The sequence below is a fragment of the Mesoplodon densirostris genome, chromosome 8 (assembly GCF_025265405.1).
Source record: "Mesoplodon densirostris isolate mMesDen1 chromosome 8, mMesDen1 primary haplotype, whole genome shotgun sequence".
Lineage (NCBI taxonomy): Eukaryota > Metazoa > Chordata > Mammalia > Artiodactyla > Ziphiidae > Mesoplodon > Mesoplodon densirostris.
Window position 1 is genome coordinate 27,944,904 of NC_082668.1, and position 21,978 is coordinate 27,966,881.

A 21,978-nucleotide genomic window follows, 5' to 3' on the forward strand; every position below is an offset into this window, starting at 1 on the left:
ATGATTTTAAGAATGAATTATCACCATTGACCTGGCACAGTAAATCCTGTGGATAAACACAAACAACCCCTGCTTACACAACTAAAGTTGCTGTCAAAATTTCATATTCCCAACCAGCAAAAGCTTATTCAACGGAGCCACTTGCTTTTAAAGTCCAAAATAAAGACACAAAAATAAACTCTTTTCATTTTGCTTTTTGAAAGCACAACATAGTGTTTTGGTTAAAAAGCAATTAGAGTCATTTGGTTCCATGCTTTCAACAATTCTAAGAAATCTTAAAAAAAAAAAACCACTATACACAGGGAGGGGGAAGGGTAAGCTGGGACGAAGTGAGAGAGTGTCAAGGACATACATTCACTACCAAATGTAACACAGATAGCTAGTGGGAAGCAGCCGCATAGCACAGGGAGATCAGCTCAGTGCTTTGTGACCACCTGGAGGAGTGGGATAGGGAGGTGGGAGGGAGATGCAAGAGCGGGGAGGATATGGGGATATATGTAGAGAATGGACTTGAGGACACGGGGAGGAGGAAGGGTAAGCTGGGATGAAGTGAGAGAGTTGCATGGACATATATACACTACCAAATGTAACATCGATAGCTAGTGGGAAGCAGCCGCATAGCACAGGGAGATCAGCTCAGTGCTTTGTGACCACCTAGAGGGGTGGGATAGAGAGGGTGGGAGGGAGATGCAAGAGCGGGGGGGATGTGGGGAATGTATGTATACGTATAGCTGATTAACTTTGTTATAAAGCAGAAACTAACACACCATTGTAAAGCAATTACACTCCAATAAAGATGTTAAAAAAATAAAAATAAAACACTATACTCATGTGGCCTAGTTCTGGTGCCAAAAGGAGGTAGATCATTTTAAAATTACCTACAAAAAGGCAAGTTAATACTGAGAGGAAATATCTGTGAATCTTTTCTCTGGGGGTGAGGGAGGTATAAGGACTTGTATCCAGAATACATGAAAAACTCCTACAATTCAATAATAAGAAGACAAACAACTCAGTTAAAACTTGAGCAACCGTTTGAATAGGTATTTCACCAAAGAAGATATTCAGATAGCTAACAAAGACATGAAAATATACTTAACATCATTAGGTATTAGGGAAATGTAAATTAAAGCCACAATCAGATCCCACGTCACACCCACTAGAGTGGCTATAATAAAAAGACAACAACGAATTCTGCCAAAGATATAGAGCAAAATGAACCCTCATACATTTATGGTGGGAATGTAAAATGGTGCAGCCATTTTGGAAAACAGTTTGATAGTTCTTTAAAAAATTAAACATAAATTTACCATAAAACCCAGCAATTCCACTCCTAGGTATCTACCCAACAGAAAGAAAAACATTTGCCCATCCAAAAACTTATACGTGAATGTTCATCGAAGCATTATTCACAACAGGCAAAGAGTTAGAAACAATCTAAACATCCATCAACTAATGAATGGATAAACAAAATGTAATACATCCATACAACAGAATACTATTCAGCAACAAATAGGAATGAACTAATGAACTGTTTGTACATAATATGATCTAAAACACTGTGCTGAAGGAAAGAAGTCAGATGCAAAAGACTGCAGATGGTATGATTCCACTTATTTGAAGTATCCAGAATTGCAACTATATACAGATAAAAAGCATATTAAGCAATCAGTGTTTGAAATGGGCAGAGGGGATGTTTTTGGGTGATAGAAAATATTCTGAAATTGAATTGTGTTGATAATTGTACAATTTTGTAAATTTGCTAAAAATCATTAAATTGTACACTTAAAATGGGTTAATTTTATGGTATGCAAATTAAACCACAATAAAACTATTTTAAAAATATGTCCTTTTAAAATACTATCTACTAGACAATAACGTCATTTGAAAACAGGGATATACAAATGGTCTCAGGGACCCTCCCCTCTTAGGTGGAGTTTATAGATGGGTACAAAGGCAAACCTCCTGAATCCAGGCTTTCATCATTTTATCAGGGAGTAGGAAGAAATGGATCAATGTTTGTCCCTAGGGAAGGCGTCGGTAAGTAAAGTCACTATGACACAAACTAACAGAGGCAGCCTTGGAATATTTACAAAGAACAGACTTTGGAATTCCCTGTGAGTACTTTAGAAGCACTCATTTTTTAATACAAGGATCTGCTGGTATAAAGTATTTTTATACACTAGAGCAGATCATTTCACACTCCTGCAACACAATCTTTTGATAGCATCATTTGTTTCTGCATCGAAATATTTAAAATATTATTCAGTTCAGACATCTCATTGAAGCAGACATGTCTTTCCATGTCTACCCGAGTGTGTTTAAATGAGCTATTCATAGCTCATTTCTGGAATTATTAATCTAATTATACTTTGACCAAGAATATGTACATACATATCATGCACTTACACATTTTAAGGGACAGAGGCTATATAAGTAGCTAGAAATGTATATTTAACTTTGGGGAGCTGGGGATACATTTTTGACCCTAACATTGCAATTGTGTACCTGGAATGCGATGGTCCTCTTTCCTGGGAAGTCAGGGAAGACAGACTTCCATCAAGGGAGTTTCCTCTGTGGCAGCCTGAAATGGTGGCCTTGGGTGAGATGGAATCTGACTGGAACATTTCAGAGACCACCTGAAGTCCCTTTTGGGGGTGGAGATAGTAGATTAGTGCTTTTTTTTCCTTCAGGCATATCTTCTAGAATTATCTATCATATTATATACATTGTTTTTTAAATTAAAAAAATTTGCAGCAGAGTTAAATATCATGTCATAGACAAAGGGATTTTGCCTTCATTTAAGAGGGAATGGAAACTGGCTTCTAGAGAGCATCTGTGTCATTCTAAGCCTTGGGCTAAGTACTTTCATGTCCTTTATTTCACTTTGCCCTTGATTCCTTTCTTTTTCACCTCCATGTCCAGTATCTACAGAAGAAGAGCTACAAACCAACAATTCATCAAAGATAGACCAATACTGAGGTGAACTGAATAGAGACAAGAGGCAGAAAACAAGGGTCAGGTTAGAAAGAGCTAATCAAATCAAAGGCAAAACATAAGAATGAAAGTGCAAGGTTCAGGTTTTTCCATTATGCATCAGGGGGGCATGTAATACATTTTTCCAATTGGATACAATTACCTTTACTTGTAAGTACAAATTCATTTCACTTTATTTACAGAGTAGTTTAATTACATTTAGCTGATAAATGTAATTTTGCCCAGGTAATGTGAGCTGTTTTTCTATCAGTATTACAGATAAAATTCTTTGCTAAAAGATAAAGACCCTCAAAAACGGATCATAGATTTTAGCCCTTACAATTTATATTTTCATATGTAAAATAAGAAAGCATTGTTCAAACATGATGCATAGAGAGACAAATACAGCTAGAAATTTGATGAAATAAATCATCTGAATTTGACCAAAGAATCCTTCCACATGAACATATTATGTGTGTTTCATGTTAGATTTTTGGAGATAAAAAAAAGATTGGATGAACCTGAACCCTGAAATCCAGAGCTTACAGTTTAGTTTTAAGAGAGGTAAATACAGGTTACAACAGCACATCTGATAGAAGTATAATGCAAGCCACATATAGGAGACACACACCTAATTTTAAAGTAGTAAAAAGAAATAGGCAAGATAAAAATTTTAATAATATAGTCTGTTTAATCCCAAATTTTCATTTCAACATGTCATCAATATAAGTGTTACTAATAAGTATTTACATTTTTTATACTAAGTTTTCAAAATCTGGTATACATTTTATACTTAACACCAATTCAGACTATTCAATCAATTCAAACTAATCATATTTCAAGTGCTCAATAGCAAAATGGGCCTGGTGGCTATCATATTGGACAGTGTAGATTTAGAGTAATTAGACAAGAATTCATGGGGAGCCAAGATCTAAATTCATCCCTAAAAGAAAGATACAATTTAGATAGACAACAGGGAGGAGGAAACAGTCTGAGGAAAGACCCAGAGGCTAAAACTGCATGCTCTGCCCCCTGGGAGCAGTGCTTAACTAACTGAAGGAATAATCAGGGTCACCTAAGAAAGATGATGTCAAGTGGTGGAATGCACAGAGAGCCACGGAGAGGAGTGTGGTCTTGACGTGATGGTTGATGGGATCCACTAAAGTTTCCTAAGGAGGAAGGGATATAATAAAAGGATGGCACCTTGTATATAATGAGCCTCTGTGGAATGATGAGTTAATAAATAAATGATACATTAGGAAGATTAGTCAGGCATTATGAACTGATATTTATGTGAAGCAGGAGAGGCTAGAGGTAGAAAATCCAATCTGTGGTTCCAGCTGCAATCTAGTTACGAGGACCTGGATTTAGCAGGTTAACAGTTCACACCTGAGCAACAGGATGAAAAGAAAACAATATGACTCAAGAAATCAAATGGAAAGGATTAAAGAGACTGAAATATGGAATTTATGTATTTCATTGTATCTAAGATGTCTTTAAGTTATAAGATGCACCATTATTTTATGTATGATTAAGAAAAGATTTCTGTTAATTAAATAAGGACACTTCTTATCAGTGAGGACTTTTTAATTTTATACTTATTAAAAAGGTCTAATTTAGCCTTATTTATGCAGAGCTTTTGATTATATATCAATCCCATGTATAAGTAAAAAGGCAAATATAAGTGAAATAAATTTGGTATTCCTAAAATTCTTTCACATTTAGCAATTTCAACTCAGAGCTGTTGATATATATTTTTTCATAGAATAATTTCCTCTGTGTCAAGAGTGTTATTTCTTAAAAGAGTGCTTCACTATCCCCTCTGACATACTCTTCTAAGGCACTGACCCTGATTCTGCAAACCTAGATGCTGAAAATGACCAAATTTATGCTGCAAGAATGACAATCATATCAAGACTTCTACCAGGCAGGTAGATGGTAAGAGGCCAAAGATCATGAAATACACTAGATTTCAAATATGTTAAAAGTGAAAAAAATGTACATCTTAGAATAGATGAAGTACAGCATATAAATCACAGTGTCTATACTTAGCAATTGCTCAGTAGGAGATATACTAGGACTCCAAAATTTCTAGTTTTGAGGGTGAAAAGGATGATGCTACTCCTGGCAATAAGGCATGAGTTGGAAAGAGGATCCAATTTTGATGGAAAGCAGTAAACTGTATTTTTCACATGCTGAACTGGAAGTGAAAGCAGGTCACCTAACATGTATTAAGTTAATGACAGTATACATTTCTATGTGGCTTTGAACTACCCTGGTCTTCATTTCACTTCTGAATCAAACAGTGCATGATGAATTTACATTAAATTATATTCTGTTTTATTACGCATCTTCTGTTTTATGTGGATTGGTCTTGATTCCTCAATTAAACTTTAGTTTCCTTAAAGGATGCTGTATCTTAAGCCTCCTTTCCTTCCCCACTGCTGCAGTACTATTGTACCTATATTAGGTTTGCCTAGCGAACATTAGGAGATTCAATAATTGAGAACGAGATGATACTTGAGTTAATGCAGGATGAATGATAACTAACATTTATTGTTACATGCTAGCCATTGAGATAAAGCACTGATCAAGTCTTACCCTTCACATTACACTATGTTCAAGGAATGACCACCCTTCTTCTCATGATTATAATATACTCACCTCTCGGTGTCTTGTGTCTTGATTTGGTGATTCACAGGTCTGACTTTGACTGTTGATGGGAGAGCTTCTCTTAGCTGCAAAGATGGATGAAATCCCACCACAAATTTTATAAGTTTATATGTTATATAAGGTATTTTATTTCCTAAGTTCATTCCACTTTCAAATCAAAAACCTATTTTAATAGATCATTAAAACCTTGAAAGAAGACATTTAATAGCATATGTTGTAAGAGAAATCACATAACATATTCAAAAATCTTAGCATTTCTAGGTTATCAATATAGATTTCTTCATTTATTCAGTACGACTCAATAGGTTAAAGTGCTAAAAATTGGCCATATTAAAAATTATAACAGTTAACATCTACATAATACCTAATATCTGTCAAGTCCTGTTCTAAGCGTTTTACATATATCAACTGATTTAACACTTACAATAACCCTGTAATAACTTATGGTATACTTCCAGACCCATTTTACAGATGAAGATACTAAGGAACAGGGAATTTAACTTGCCCAAGGTCACTGACCCTTACAAAAAGGTTCCAGCCCAGGCTACCTGGCTCCAGGTGCTTTATTGAATATATTAAGCTGCCCCTGAGGTAAGCTTCAAACCAGTCACATCTTTACCGGAGGATCAATGGGAAGCCAAAACGACAGGCCCCATTTGAATTGGAATACTTTGGTGCTGAGAGGCAAAGTGATTTACCAAATCACAAAGCAAGAGATCAGAGGAGTGCCACTCATGTGCCATTGTTTTTCTTCTGGTCATGCTAAGTTGAGTTTAATTTACCCTCAGTGGACACCATTTCAAGTCCACAGGCATCAAGCAGAGGGTAAGGAACCTGCTGTGAATATCACTGAGAAGCATAGGGAGGGGGGAAGTGAATAGCTCAGGTGCTTTCATGGAGGGACATGATTCCTTAGTTTTTATACAAGTGTTAACCTCACTCCATCCATGGATTCTGAAGTAGATCACTTCTGACTATGGCATCTTTACTTAGTTCCTTGATATCTAAATATTATGATAGACTGTTACTCTTTAATTTACAATTTATTTCAATAGTTAATGGATTATATACATGTAAATTGAGGGATTAGTCTACTTTTACTGTATGAAAATTTTCATCTTTTGAATGGCTATAATAAGCATGATTTGTCACTATAAGCATCTTATCACGTATATGAATACTATGCAACTCCTTAGTTTACAAAATTCCTTAACATGCTATGATCCTTGCAAGTTTGTGTTAAGTTATAGGAGAAAATAAAGCATGTAAGAACTTGTTTATGGTTTCCCTCCCTTTACAAAGCTCTTTTCCATTCATAATCCTCCCCTGTCTGCAGAGAAACCTTATAAAGTTAACTATATATATGTATATATGTATACATATATATACTTCTGTATATACTTCAGTGTGTGTATACACACACATACACACACACACACACACACACACTTCTGTAGGTTTCCCACATAATTTATCTCTTTTTAAATTTTGTTACTGATGCTAAAAGTTGGGCTGGGAATAGAAGTATGTAATTAAGTACTCTATAAAATGGGCACTTTATATGCATTCTCATTGACTCCTCACTATGAAGCCATATAAGGTGGTATTTTTATCTCCATTTTAAAGAAATAGAAATGCTCAGGGAGGTTAGGTTACATACATGGTAAGAGATAGATCTGGGGTGGAGCATGAACTTTTCAGGCACTTTTCAAGCTATCATGTTGTACTCTTTCTACAATTCGACAGTAGGACTATTGCATTGGACAATTCCTGTAGTGAAATGCCTTGATAAAAAAAAAAAAAAAAAAAAAACCCACTAAGGCAAGATCGTTAAGGAGCTGCTACTCCATCTACCATAATGATGAAATAATAACAGCTACCACTTATTCACTTACTATGTGCCTGGCATTCTTCTAAGTAATGTTACATATATTAACTCATTTATTCCTCATAACAACCCTGTAAGTACTTGTAATACTGTGTTTTAACCCCTACCCTATTTTACAGATGAGGAAACACAGGCACAGGAAGTTTAAATGACTTACCCAAAGTCATACAACTCAGCAGCATGTGCTCCTGGTTTAGAATTTCTCATCATGTAAATGAGCCCTGTACCTGGGGCACCTAGATAACTCCCTGAAGTTTTCTTCCTCTTGGTTTCTTAAGAGCAAATCATCCCATCGCCCTCACTCCTACGGATGCTGACACTGTCCCACTGGGTGTCTGAGTCACAAACCTGTAATGATGCTCCTGATGGGTTTCACCAGTGCTGTGAAGCCAGAGACTTCGGGCTGTCTGTGCTCCCACATGGGCTGCCATATAACAAGCCCACTCGCCAGTCGGAACGTGAGGTCAGATTCCTGGGAGAAGAGAAGATCTATATCCAAGAACTGGCTGAAGAGACCAGTCAATGCAATGGTTAACATCATTCACCCAATAGTTTGTGGCACAAACTATTGGGTGTAAGATAGGCTCAAGGATGTATTGTACAACATGGGGAATATAGCCAATATTTTGTAATAACTATAAATGGAAAGTAACCTTCTAAAATTGTATAAAAAAAGAACATCATTCACACGATTATTTTCAATGTAGGCTGATTTTCAAGACCTTCCTTCATCACTCTGATGCGTGTTTCTAGGGTAAACCAATAGCCTTAAATTATCATCATAATTACGATAGAAATCACCGTGGTCTGCTTTAGGCAAAATGAATAATTAATTAAGATGCAGCTTTGGGCATGAAACACACAATTATTGTTTTCTGTTAGCAATGATTGAGGCCTTTTTATTTCAAGGGTCTTGGCAGATCTCTTTACTTGTGGTTATTGTTATTATTCTTCTTAATGATTTGTCCTTCTTTCTCCCTCATAAGGCAATATCCTCAGATGCTATTTTGACTTTCTATTCTCCAGTCTATCTTTTATTCTTGCATTTCATGGAATCAGGAACATATAGTTAGACCCTTCTTAGCATGTTATTTTATATTGTTGCCTTCTCAACAATCTTTAATTCCCTGAGGGCAGCGATGTAGCCACAGCCCCTGTCATCATCACAATGCTAAATACAGCATTAGGAATTGGGTTCATGATACTTCAGGTACTTGTTGAATTGTACTTTACAACCCATACTCATACGGTTATCTACAATTGAAGGTCTCTTCCAGGGAGTACATTCTCTGCTTCATCATTACATCATTTTGAGTGGCTGAGATGTTTAAAATGCAATTGTATAAGTACAAATGTATGACATTCTGAGGTTACATTTTCAACACCTCAGCCTCTCAAAACAATGTAGAGATGGAAGCAGAGAGAGTGACTGCAGATTAATGAACATAAGTGAGACCAGGAATTCACAGGGTGGTGATTTGCAACCTGGCTTGTATATTATAATCACCTGGGGAGCTTTTAAAACCTAGGAGGCCCAGGCCCTGCTTCCTCCCCTAACCAGACCAATTAAATTAGAATTGCTGTGAGGTTTTCTTGAGTTGCCCCTGGTGACTCTCATGTGTAGCTACGGTTGAAAATCACTGATCTAGAGGAGGAGAGCTGGAAAGAAATTGAAAAAAAGGAAAAACAAATTATTCTGCAAATGGTGAATCAATGTAGCTCAAAGGAAGCTTCAACTGGAAAGGCTAGATGAAATCCCTGAATACATCTCCATGTTGGTAAAGAGGGGACTCTTCTGTAAGCTACAGACCAAGATCCTGGCACCACAGCAGTACCCATGAAGGAAAAGCATCTAGTGTCAGTATTGGAAAAGCATTTGGTCAAATTCATGCCACTTTCATTCTACAAATATTTACAGACCACCTACTGTGTACCTGGTCCTATTCTAGGTTCTGGGATACAACAGTGAACAAAGCATACAAAAATCCCTGCTCTGCAGTGCAAAGGAGAAGTAAAGCAGGGAAAGGGAAGTATCAGACAAGGTGCTGATGTTTTAGACAGGAAGGCCAGGGAAGCCCTTCTTGTGCAGGTGACTTTTGAATAAGGATCTGAATGAAATGAAGGAGCTGCCAAGTAGATATTTCCAGAAAAAGCATTTTGTGAAAAGGGATCAGCAAGTGCAAAGGTCCTAAGTATACCTTGTGTGTCAAGAAACAGCCAAGAACTGTGCGCCTGGAGTCAAGTGAATGACAGAAGAGTAGGAAAAAATAAGATTGGAGACGTTTTCGAATTCCAAATAATATAGGGCCTGATACGTCATAGTAAGGACTTCAATTACTGAGTAACATGAGAAGTCACTGGAGGGTTTTGAATAGTGGAATGACATGACTCGATGTATGTTTTGAGGATCACTCAGGCTATTGAGAATAGTTTGAGAAAGGGCAAGGGAGGAAAGAGACTAGGGAGCTATTATTATCAACTAGGTGAAAGATCATTAGACTAGGGTATTAGTAGAGGGCAAAATGAGAAGCTGTAGATTCTGGATACATTTTGAAGATACAGTTTATAGAATTTGTTAATTGACTAGAGGTAGAGTGTAGGAAAAAGAGATGTCAAAGATTTTTTGGCTTTGCCACTGATAAAGATGGGCAAGATAAAGGAGGAACAGGTTTGGGATATCAGGAGCCTAGTTTTAGACGTGTTAAGTTTGAGAGGCCTGTTAGACATTCAACTAGATATACTGAGTAAACAACTAGATAGACAGATCCGACGTTAAGGGGAAAGCAACCGCTTTCCCTTGAAATGGACATGGGGAAGTCTGCATGGTATCATGTGTGGTATTAGATCCAGCAATCAGGGAATTAACCATGTGCAAAGTATATCAGATCTGTCTCCAGAAATGCAGAATGCTAAATCACAATTGATCTGGTTTTGACAATTTCTTAGTTTCAGAGATTGGTCCTTTTCCACATTTCTTCTAAGTAATCTTGGCACAAATAAAACTCCAATGGACATTGCAACAGGAAGTGGACTCTCTTAAACTGACATCCTGGCCTTTAAACTCTGTTCTATCCACTCAGTGACAGTTACTGTCATGATTTTGTTTTGTTTGATATACCCCCAACTAGACTGTATATTTCTTGAAGACAAGTTGAGTTCTCCTTCTGTGCATTTTTCCTTGAACATCAATACATAATTGTTGATTAATTGAGCATATGTTACAGTCTCCAAATAACACCAAATAAATCTGATCATTCTTTAGACCTGAACACCTGCAGAACGGATGGCCAGTTCTTATGTTGATATGCTCCTTTGTAAGTCCTCTTAAGTTGGATGAATGGATAAACTCTGGGTCACTAATTCCTCTTATAGAATCCCCTTTCATGGGCCACCCAGTGGGATATATACACCTATGCACACATGAACAGAAACTCTGAAGTTGGAGAAGGTACTCTATCATTCAAACAGCTGTGGGGTGGGTGGTCTAGAAAGGTTCTGAGAAAAACCAGAAGGTGTAAAAATTCAAAGAATCAACATTTCCACAATGTTGCTTGCAATGAAAGCCTGTTTCCATGATGACATGAAGCAATTCTAAATGTGTTTACTAGTAGCTTAGAGACATCTACTTAAACAACTATTATTTTAAATTCTGTTTTAAAATTGTTTACTTCAGACATAAGAATTTTATAAAAATCTCCTTGAGGGCTTGGATTTTGTTTTATCCCCTGCTGTTTCTCCAGCACTCTGAACAGTGCCTAGCATGTAGTACGCACTCAGTAAATATTTATGGAAGGAATAAATGATTAGGCTCAAATCAAGAAAATGTTGGCAGCACACTTAAAGTAGATTCCTTAGTTGTAACAAATGTTCATCATTTAATAATATATTTGACAGAATTTTCAGATTATTGATTTCATGTAAAATATTTGAGCTAGTTGTAAAAGCATAAAAATGCATTGAATTATACACTGTCTTACAAAAGGATGAGTCACTTAGATTATTTGCTAATTAGTAAACTAATTCATTCAATAAATATCAATTAAATGCCTACAAAACACAGACACTATATTAGCTACCCAAGATACAATGATAATTCCTATTCTCAAACCATCTGGAATCTAGTAGAAGAGATGGACAGATAAAGAGATAATGATAATAAGAAGCTAAAAATAATAATAAAAATAGTCTAATATATTATAGAGATAGAGAAGGAGGGAGGATAGATCTGGAGTGAAGTCATAAATGATGAGTAAGAATTTTCTAGGCAGAAGGGTAGGGTAGGAGGGTATTCCAGGTGACATGACTGGCATGAAATAGGCCTGGAACAAAGCATGTTATGTTTTTAGGGAGACTCCAAGCATTTGGAGCTCATAGGCAGGAGAGGTAACCATGCAGGTCATGGAGGTCCCATTTACCACACTGGAGAGCTAGAGTTTCATCCTCTGTATAATAAGAAATCAACAAATTACTTTAAGTATGTTAGTGATATGTTCAGATCTGCATTTTAGAGAGATCACTTTGGTGTTGAGGTTGGATTTTATGAGACAAGCCATGAGACTGTAAATCCAGTTAGAAAGTGGTCCAAGTAAGAGGCCCAAGCAATGGATGATGAAATCTTGGGTTAAGGAGGATAATAGGGATGAAGAAAATTAGGTAAATTTGAGAAATATTTAAGAGACAAAATGAGTAGAACTCTGTGATTAGTGGAATGTGTAGGTAAGGATGAAGGAGTAATCAAAGGAAGCGCCTAGGTTTTGAATTTATATAAATGGGTCCATCACCTGAAATACAGAACATCAGGACAATGGTTCATTCCAGGGGAAATCTGAAATGCCCTTAGATGATCTATCTAGAGAAGCTAGTTGACAAGTTGGTCTAGAGGTTAGGAAAGGAGACTACTTTAGACATATAAAATTAGGTGACCTCAGCCTATTAGGATACAAATGGTAAATGAAGCAGGAGAGGAGGTCTCCAAAGAGAAGACAAAGTGAGAAGTGCAAAGGGTCTAGGTTGCATCCCTGGAGAACCACAATGTTAGAGGAGCAGGCAAAGAAGATGAGCTCTCAAAGGAGATAGAGCAGAAATAGCCAGGGATGCAAGGAGAACTAGCAGAGTGTGGTGCTACCAAAGGAATAAAAAACTTCAAGAAGAAAGGATTGTAAGTTCAAATGCAGCTAAATTTTAGTGAAATGAAGACAGCAAAATAAAGATTAGGTTCAATAGCTCAAGGTTGTTCATGACCTTGATGAGAAGAGTTCCAGCACAGAAACAAAAGAAACAGTATAGTTTTGTAGAAAGTCAGATGGAATTGGGTTTGAATCCCACCTCGGTTACTTAATGAGCTTGATTATTACCTCTCTGGACCTCAGTTTCCTCTTTGGTAAAGTGAAGACAAAGATATCCACCTTCCTGTGGGTGTTTGTAAGAATTAGAAATGATACGTGAAAACTTCTGTTACCTAATAGAGGAAAGCAGAGCACGTGGAAGGGATTGAGGAGGGGTGGAAGTGGAGGCGCAGGCTCATGCCTAGGCTGGATTTCAGCCCTTCATGCCTCCTCAGTACTATGTCCTGTAAGAGCCTCAACGTAAAACACTGTCTATGTGAGCACAGAGTGGGGACTCGAGGGAATCAAGACAAGGACTGACAAGGGGGGCGGCACACGGAGCTTGAGACCACAATTTGTAGAAACAACAGGCTGGACTGTCGTCTGGTTTTACCCCAGGAGCATGCAGATCTCTGGGGCTGGGATAGAAGAGGTGGCTTTCGGTCTTGATCTGGGGCTGGAGTTCTGAAGGACAAATGCAAAGGAAGAATAGGGAGAAAAGGCCATTAAAGGTGCTGGTGAGGAGAAGTGGACATGGGTACAGTACGGAGAAGGACGGTAGGGCCTGATAACTAGCAGGCAAATAAAAGATCTAGGTCAGTGGATCTCAATCAGGAGCACTCTTACCCCTCCCCACCCCTTAAAGACATCTGTCAATGTCTAGAATCATTTGTGGTTGTAACAGTTCGGAGGAAGGAGGTACTACTGGCATCTAGTGGGTAGAAGCCAGAGATGTCAGTAAATATCCTACAAAGCACAGGACAAAGAATTATCTGGCCCCAAATGCCAATGGTGCCAAGATTAAGAAACCCTGATCAAGGGACTGTTCATTCCTCACTACACTGATAAAAGCAAAGCCCTTGCTCAGATGAAAAAAGCCTTGTGGTGAAATTTATTGACTCATTAATATTTTTTGTTCCCTATGGCATCTAGAACAATATTTCTCTCATAGCAATAATAAAATGATAAAACAATAATACTAGTAATAATAGCCAACAGTAATTGTTACAATACTATGTATTAATTGCTGTACAGTGTTTCATAGGCATTGTTTTACTTCCTTATAAATACCCCAATCCCAGGCCATAGGTAAAACTTGGGGATGCTGAGCCAGCTTTCCTCACTATCTGTGTGGTCTCCCCTGAAGGAAGATCTGGCTCCCCTTCTACTAATAATCCATAATGTCAATAGCAATAAAATGCCAACACTAAAAACTACCATTTGTTAATGCCTTTTTGTGTGTCAGGTTGAGCACTTTAATTTGTTTAATCCTCACAATGTTCCATAAAATTTTTCTTATGTTCAATTTATACTTGAGAAAACTGAGGCTTAAAGAAGTTAATTGTTCGATGTCTTTCCTACATAGAATAGGAAGCAGCAAGCACTGGATTCTAACACAGGCCTATCTGTTTCCAAATCTTGGACTCTCAACATGTTTTCAAATAAAATTATAGCCATTCCAGCCACTCCTATACTTCCACATTTTTTTTTTTTTTTTTTTTTTTTTTTTTTTGCTGTACACAGGCCTCTCACTGTTGTGGCCTCTCCCGTTGTGGAGCACAGGCTCCAGACGCGCAGGCTCAGCGGACATGGCTCACGAGCCCAGCCGCTCTGCGGCATGTGGGATCTTCCCAGACTGGGGCACGAACCCATGTCCCCTGCATCGGCAGGCAGACTCTCAACCACTGCACCACCAGGGAAGCCCCCCTTTCACATCTTTTAATCCAGAGGATCTCTCTCTACAAATAGACATGTTACAGACTATCTTTTTTTTTTTTTTTTAAGGAGCTTTCTTTCTTGCCCTTTCTGTTTTGGGGACTATGTACCTACATATAATTGCTACTTTTAGCATCTGGATCAGCTTCTGATAATAACTTGGGTTTATTTAGTGACAGTCATTACATATTTATTGATTGCCTCATATATGCCAGACATTATTTTAGACACTATCAGATAGGGTTGTGACCTGGACAGGCAGTGTCCCTTTGCTCGAGAACCTCTGTTCTGGTGGGGGTGATGGGCAACAAACATGTAAACAAACACATAAAATAATTTCAGGTACTGAGAGGTGCTAAGAAGGAAACAACAAAAAATGTAGAGTCATGTCCTAGTGGCACTAAAGTAACCAGGGAAATACTTTGAGTTGGTAACACTTGAGTTGTGAGTAAATTGATGAAAAGAACATGGCCATGTGAAAATCTAGGGTGGAAGGTGGCAGTAAATGTTTCAGATAGAAGAAAAAACCAGTGCAAAGGCCTGAAAGCAAAAACAAATGTGTTGAGTTTGATGATAAGTCTCTGGGGAGCCTGCAACTTAGTGAACAAGAGAGAGGCTAGTGAGATGGAGGGAGATGAGGCCAGGTAGCAGGGCATGAGCCAGATCCTGCAGATCCCACAGGTCAGGGGGACCATCTCAGTTAAAGTAATGCTTCCCATTAAGTATAACCTTTATCAAAGACTTTTAAAAATAGAAAGTGTAATGCTTTTAAAGCAGCAATTTAATTTAACATTTAATATCTTTTGATAATTTTGATAGACAATGTGGCCAGTGCATGCGAAGCATTTTGGGGATTTACAGGTAGTTTCAATTCTAGTCCTACCAGCCATGGAACAGAGTCAATCAGATTAAGATCCTAATATTCTATTAAAGAACAGTTGAGCATATTAATTCCTTCTTATCTCTTATCCGAGCACTTAGATGGAATATTGTAATTTATTCATTCACAGAAGTAACAAATAGTTCTTGATTTCTTTCCATGTACTTGATCTTTTTTTCTATGTACTTTCCATGCATTATGTCTTCATATATATTCACCCTGTGTTTGAATATCCACGATTTTATGCAATGGAGGATCCCAGAGGTTAAGTAATATCAACAAGATCACACAGCTAGAAAGTGGTAGCACTATGATTTAAAATAATATTGTCTCTTTCAGATCCAAGGGGTACATGTATAGAATTGTATTTTAATACAATTTGTTTCCATGTAATATTATGTTTTGTACTTTATGCATTTAGAAGTATTTTGAAAAGCAATTCTTAGGCTGTATACCAAAATATCAAAAAGTCCACAGTAAAAACTTCTGTTCCAGATCTTGCACTATAATAGAAGTAGCTACAACATACTGTAGAAATTCAAAGGAGATGGTGACTAAACCTACATGGGGAAGGTCAGAGGAAAAGCTTCATGCAAATGATGACACTAAAGTTGAAGTTTGAAGAACCATGAAAGGAACAGAGGAGGGAAAGGGGGGGCAGAGCAAACAGCAGGGGCATATTCAGGGAATGGTTCACAGGGCTCCCAGAACTGGACCATGAGGTGGCCAGCAGGGATCGGCAATTCATCAGTTAAGTCAGGATTTAAGCCCCAGATCACAGTTGACTCTATATGCCACGTTTAATATATTGGGTATTACCTTGGGGCAGATGGAGAACCATTGAAGACTTTTGAGTAGGACAATTGTGGTTTTGAAATAACGTTCAATAGTTTAGAATAAAAACAAAGCTCTCCATGTCTTGGCTTTTGCTATAAGATCACACAAAGACATGGATGCCAAATACAGAAATACCATTTGAAGCAAACCCTCATCTGACTTCTAGTTCCCCTTAGCCCTCACCAGCTTCCTGCTTACCTTGATCCTGTGTACCAGCGGAGCAAACAGAAACACAAAGAGCTCCACAGTAGCCATGGAGTTCTGGAAGATCTTCCGTCGGTTGTTTTCTTCTTCATCATTGGAATTGTTTTGGCAAGGCTGCCCTGGAGAACCCTGGTTTTCAACCTGGTGGATGAAAGCACTGCTGCTGCCACCCCAGCTGGAGCCTCGGTCTGTGCCCCCAAAACGCTCGCTGTTGCAGTCCTGGGGGGCCTCCAGGAGCATCCAGTGCAGGGTATGAAGGAGTTTTGTCTCAGCGACACCCAGTTTATCCTGGTGGCCTGCATGGGACAACAACACAGCTAGGTTAAGGCAAACTCTGTGACCAGAACAACGGGTGTCAACCTTGGGTGTGGGAAGAACATCCTTGTTTTGTTCTGTGGCTTGATTTCCTGGGAGAAACTAGCATTTCTCTACACCACTTACAGCCACTACTGAAAGGGTTCACTCTTGCTTTGGGACTTTCTAACTGGCTGCAATCCCTGCAGAATGATATGCTGACACAGGGCAAGAAACTGCGTGCATCACATCTTTTCAGTCAGATACCCACATATATAACCAAATAAGCAGCACAGTAGTTAAGAGTATGGGCTTTGAGGATAACAGCTACTCCATTTTAGACAGTGTGATTAGGAAAGGCCCCTCTCTAAAGGTAACATTTGAGAAGAGACCCAAATGAGGGGAAGGAACTGGATGGAGAAGATCTTGGGGCAGATGGCTAGGACATAATGCCATGTGGGAAAAGCAATCTGCAAAATAATCTAAACAAGAAAAATAATATGTATGTGCATGCATGCACACATACACATAATACCACGAAGTTGGGAAGAGATCTGGAGGGGAATATGACAAATTCATGAAGGTGGTTGCTTTAGGCGCTGGGAGGACAAAGGGACAACTCTGATTAGAACTCATCTTGAACAGGTGAGAGAGAGTCTTTAGCTTCTCTATAACATTCTAATGTTTAAAAGGAGAACACATTCACATATTCTTGTAAAGTTAAAAAGTTAAAAGAAAGAGAGCGAGTTCCCTCATTGGTAAAATGGAGATAACAATGACGCCAACGTGAGGGAGATTTTGTCAGAATTAAATGAGAATGTGTGCCCAGTGCCTGGAAAAATAGTCAGTTATACAGGTTGTTATTGTGAGTGTTACTATGAGTTACCATGAGTGAGGACAATGGTATGTCATGAAGAAGGAATGTAGGAGCACCAACCTAGCTTGTTTCTGTTTGACAGCAGGGTTGCAGTGCAGTGCAGGACATGCGGCAAAGCAGCTTGTACCAGTTCCCATCTGGAAATGCTCTGGATGGCTTCAGAGAGGGCCGGAGAGAGGCCATGCAGCTTGTTTTCTACCAACACTCGTTCAAAGGACTGTAGATAACAACAACAACAACAAAAAAAGTAAAATAAGAAATTAGAGATTCTGATGGGTGAAAAAATAGACAACACGGTACTGTATACCCAAAAAGATACGTATCACTAGACCAAATCCTTTAGAGTGCCCTCAGGTTGCATTTCATTGTGTATGTTGACATGAAATGAGTCAGTGATAATTTCCTATTATCTACCCATTTTCACGTTTTTGATCCAAAGTATGTGGCTTGAATTATTAAATGATTTTTATTTCCACCAAAATAATCTCCCGTCAAAAAGAGTACAACAACACATTTAGCTGTATGAAGGTTTTGGATGTAATATTTTATAAAAATGATGCTGGGTCATTGAAAGGAGCTATCACAACTGCAGTCCAAGGTGAAATGTCTTTTGTGAAAGTGTCTTCAGGTACAGAATTTATGTGAATGGGCAACAAGTGTTAAATAAGATCCAACTGTTTCAAGAGATCTGATTTTGGGGTCTCTGAGCTATTCCATGTCCCTAGCAATGATCTGGCACAGGGCACTCCTTACATAATGCCAAGAACCATAAAGATTGTTCATCTAACTGTTGAATAAAGAGAGAAAAGGAGGCAAAGAAGAAAGGAGGGAGGGAGGAGGGAAATAAGCCATTTTTGCTTTGGTGGTTTATTAAATCTTCTATCCTGGCCAGGGATACTTTCAGCAAGTGAAGCACCCCACCCCCAAGCCCCAGAACAAGTTGACCTACTGAGTTGTTTTTTCTCTTTGAAGGTGGAGGAGGATATTACTATAAGGTGTTGGGGAAAGTGCAGCTACCAAATATCAGAATAAATTTAATAAACATTTGACTTGTATGAACAGAACCTGCTTGCTACTTGATGTCCCAAATGGTCTAGAGAACTGTGTTCTCCCCGAGTGGTCATAATACCAGTCCCAAGTGCTCAAACTGTGCTATTGGAATTATTAGGATATCTGAGAAAAAATATGGCTTAATACAGAGATTCTCCAAAGAAAGCTATTTACCTTTGATTCAAGAAAAGAAAATACATTCACCTTCATAATGAAAGGCATGCTGAGGTTTGGCAAGGAGCTCAATCAGAGATGTAGTCTTTGGGGTTTTCTTAAAGAAACCAGATAAAGGCAGATCCAAATACTTTTAAATTCCTCAGCCCTCAGGTATCTAAGTATTCATTAAGTAAAGGGTGAGTATGTTAGACATTAAAAGATTATAAAGAATTTATACAGTCTTGATGAATATACTTTCAGAGGATGAGTTATATATTTTATAATCTCAGGAAGCTTTAGATACTTAATGCCATTTTCATCTTAAATGTTACTAATATAACTTTTTGTAATTTTAAACCCTGGAAGTTGTTTTCTATGCTTACATCACTCTCTATCTATCTATCTGTATCTATGAATGGGACTTACTTGATATCGTGAGACAACATTAAAATGTCAGACATATCTTTGCCAAGAACAGAAAAGCAGGGTTATTTTAAGCTAGTATAACTGTAAGCATGATTTGAGGAAGGCTCAGAGATTTCAGGTGTCAAATTACTTTAACTTGAGCTAAGTACAACAAATCCCATTAAAAGGTCCTTATTAAAAAGTTAGTTAGATTTAAAAAAATATCTATGACAATTTTGAAGGGCAGGAAATGCAACAGAAAAAATTCTTATTTGAGCGTGTGCTGTGCACGTATGTGTGTGTATGGGGAGAGGTGTTTAACTTTCCAATTGGCTTCCATAATAGTGTGTGGCCCTAACACATTTCAGAGCTCCTTAGTAGAAGGTCATTTGTCATCTATAAAGTCATTTGCAAATATCATGGCAATATCCAAATGAGTAGGTTTCAACTTTTAGGTTATAATATATGCAGTGTAAAGACCTTTATGTGAGCTCCAAGTTTTAATGAAGTCTTTGAAAAGCCCATTTTAATTTTGCTTCACGTTTTTGCATCCTCTCAATTTGTAAAAAGACAATCTGTAAGTCATGGGATTCCCTTAGAATCTCAGGACAAGTGCACTGTATTTTGCATAAATATTAATAGCATTATTTTCATAATTATTTCATATCATCCATTTCAGACTTGCACAAAAAATGGAAGACATAAAAGTTCAGAACTGCATATTACTTTGAGTAGGTCATAGGCTCTCATTTTATGAGCTTCCACTATATAACTGTTTTGATTTTGTTGATTAAGGATTTGACTTATTACACTTGTCCTCATTCTGTTATCTTTCCACACTCTCTTCTACTGCTCTACCCCTCCCCACTTAGGGCCTTTAGACTTGCTTTCCCTCTGCTCTGCCCTCAGCTATTTCTCCCTCCCTTCCTTCAAATCTTTGTCCAAGGGTCACGTTAGCAGGCAAACCTTATCTATCTCCTACTTCTAACATGAAACCTCCACCCTAGTGCTCCTTAATGCCCTTTCTTGCTTAATTTTTCTCCATAGCGCATATCACCACCTGGCTGGCTATATATTTTACTCATTTATGAGTGGCCTATCCCCCTCCCAGTAGAATGCAAACTCTATATTTGTTTTGATTATTGCTCTATCTCATCATCTAGAACTTGTGCCTGGCACATAGTAGGTGCTCAACAATATTTTCTGAGTGAATTAATATATACAGTACAATTTAAATTCTTTCTTTCAAATTACCACACAATATATGCAAATAGTCATTAAATGGTGAATATCACATACCACACAAGAGGCTTCATATTGCTTCCCCAGTTTAGGCCTCAAAAATGCACTGAAAAATTAATAGAAATAATTGTTTTAAACACAAGTAAAATTATTATTAGAGCATCCTTCTGACATATTTTCAACGAATAAGACAGTGCTATGAAACAAATTTCATGCCTCCCTATGGCTTGTTAAAGAGCGGATATTAAACAGCTGACGACATTTGCTTTTATATGTGTGATTACATATATGAAAAAGCTGTGGATTTCTACGTTTTCTGTATCCAGTCTTATTCTGAAGACTTTTTACCTAATCGGATTCTAAATCACCAATGGTCAGAAGCGTTGCATTACTCATGTGTACCGTCATTTCAAAAACTGAAAACTGAACACAGCTTGTGGCATATGATTTTTCACAATCTAATTTCTTATCTGATAAATCTCTAAAATAATAATAATTAATAATAATAATAATGGAAACCTTGTTTCCTGTTTATGGAAATAGGTTTCAGGTTTTTCCAAGAAAAAAAAATTCTTATCAAAAATGATTCTTCTCAGAGGCTTTAACCAGGAAGATTACACTAGCTGAATCCGAGCAAAAATGGTTAACAAGTGGGCATAGCAGACATTCAACAAACAGGAGCTGGAAAAACAACAGGTCACCGGGCCGGAATTACAGCAGGAGATGGAGGGGGAATTGGACACAGGAGCACAACCAGTCATAATTATCTTCCCTAATCCCCCGCCCCCTCTCCCTAGGCTCTCTGCCCTCTCACCCCCTAAATAATGCATATATTTATTCTACAGCTGCCAACCTGCTTGCCGTCAAACTTCACTGAAATATTTTTTAAATGCGTGTTTTTACGCGGGTGCAGAAGGCTCGATTTCCAGCCCCAGAGAGGGAGCTGCAGGCTGTGGCGCGGCCTCGGCGGCAGCGGCAGCGGCGACGACGACGACCCAGGCGGCCCCAGGAGCGCTCCCAGCCCAGGGCGGCCCGCGGTGCGCCCTCTGCGCCCCTCACCTGGTTTGCCGCCACAGGAAGGTCTGGATGGGCAGGGGGATGCCGCGGCCGCTGTCTTGCTCTTGGCCCTCGGAGCTCTTCCTCTTCACCATGATGGTGGCTCCTGGGAGTTCCACTGCAGGACCCAGCGCTGGCTTCTCGCTAGCCGCCGCCGCTTCCTCCCGCTGCTCTCCCCAACTCTCATCCCCTCCTTCCCTGAGGCAGAGCAGACGCTCTCCGCCCTGATCCTCCGTCCCTCTCCCCTTCCCCAGCCCCTCCCCGCGCGTGGAACATGGCTGCGGGAGGAGGGGAGGGCTGGAGGAACCGAGGAGCGCGGACGGAGGCGCTCGGAGAAGCTGTCCGCCTCGCCGCCCCCGCGCCCTCTCCTTGCTTTCAGCACCTCCCACTGTGGACAGCGGCC

At 38.7% G+C, this 21,978-nt stretch overlaps 1 protein-coding gene across 3 annotated transcripts in view; it reads right to left on the bottom strand.

Annotated features, from left to right (window-relative positions):
- UNC80 (unc-80 homolog, NALCN channel complex subunit) overlaps positions 1–21,670 on the bottom strand; it is a 239,604-nt gene extending 217,934 nt beyond the window's left edge. For all 3 annotated transcript variants that reach the window (XM_060106372.1, XM_060106370.1, XM_060106371.1), the window contains exons 1-7: positions 21,579–21,670; positions 20,577–20,625; positions 17,727–17,883; positions 16,490–16,791; positions 7,883–8,006; positions 5,638–5,711; positions 2,506–2,645 (exon numbers count right to left, since the gene is read on the bottom strand). In XM_060106372.1, coding sequence (XP_059962355.1) covers positions 2,506–2,645; positions 5,638–5,711; positions 7,883–8,006; positions 16,490–16,791; positions 17,727–17,883; positions 20,577–20,625; positions 21,579–21,670 — 938 coding nt within the window. The remainder of the gene's footprint in view (positions 1–2,505; positions 2,646–5,637; positions 5,712–7,882; positions 8,007–16,489; positions 16,792–17,726; positions 17,884–20,576; positions 20,626–21,578) is intronic.
- Positions 21,671–21,978: the final 308 nt, after the last annotated feature.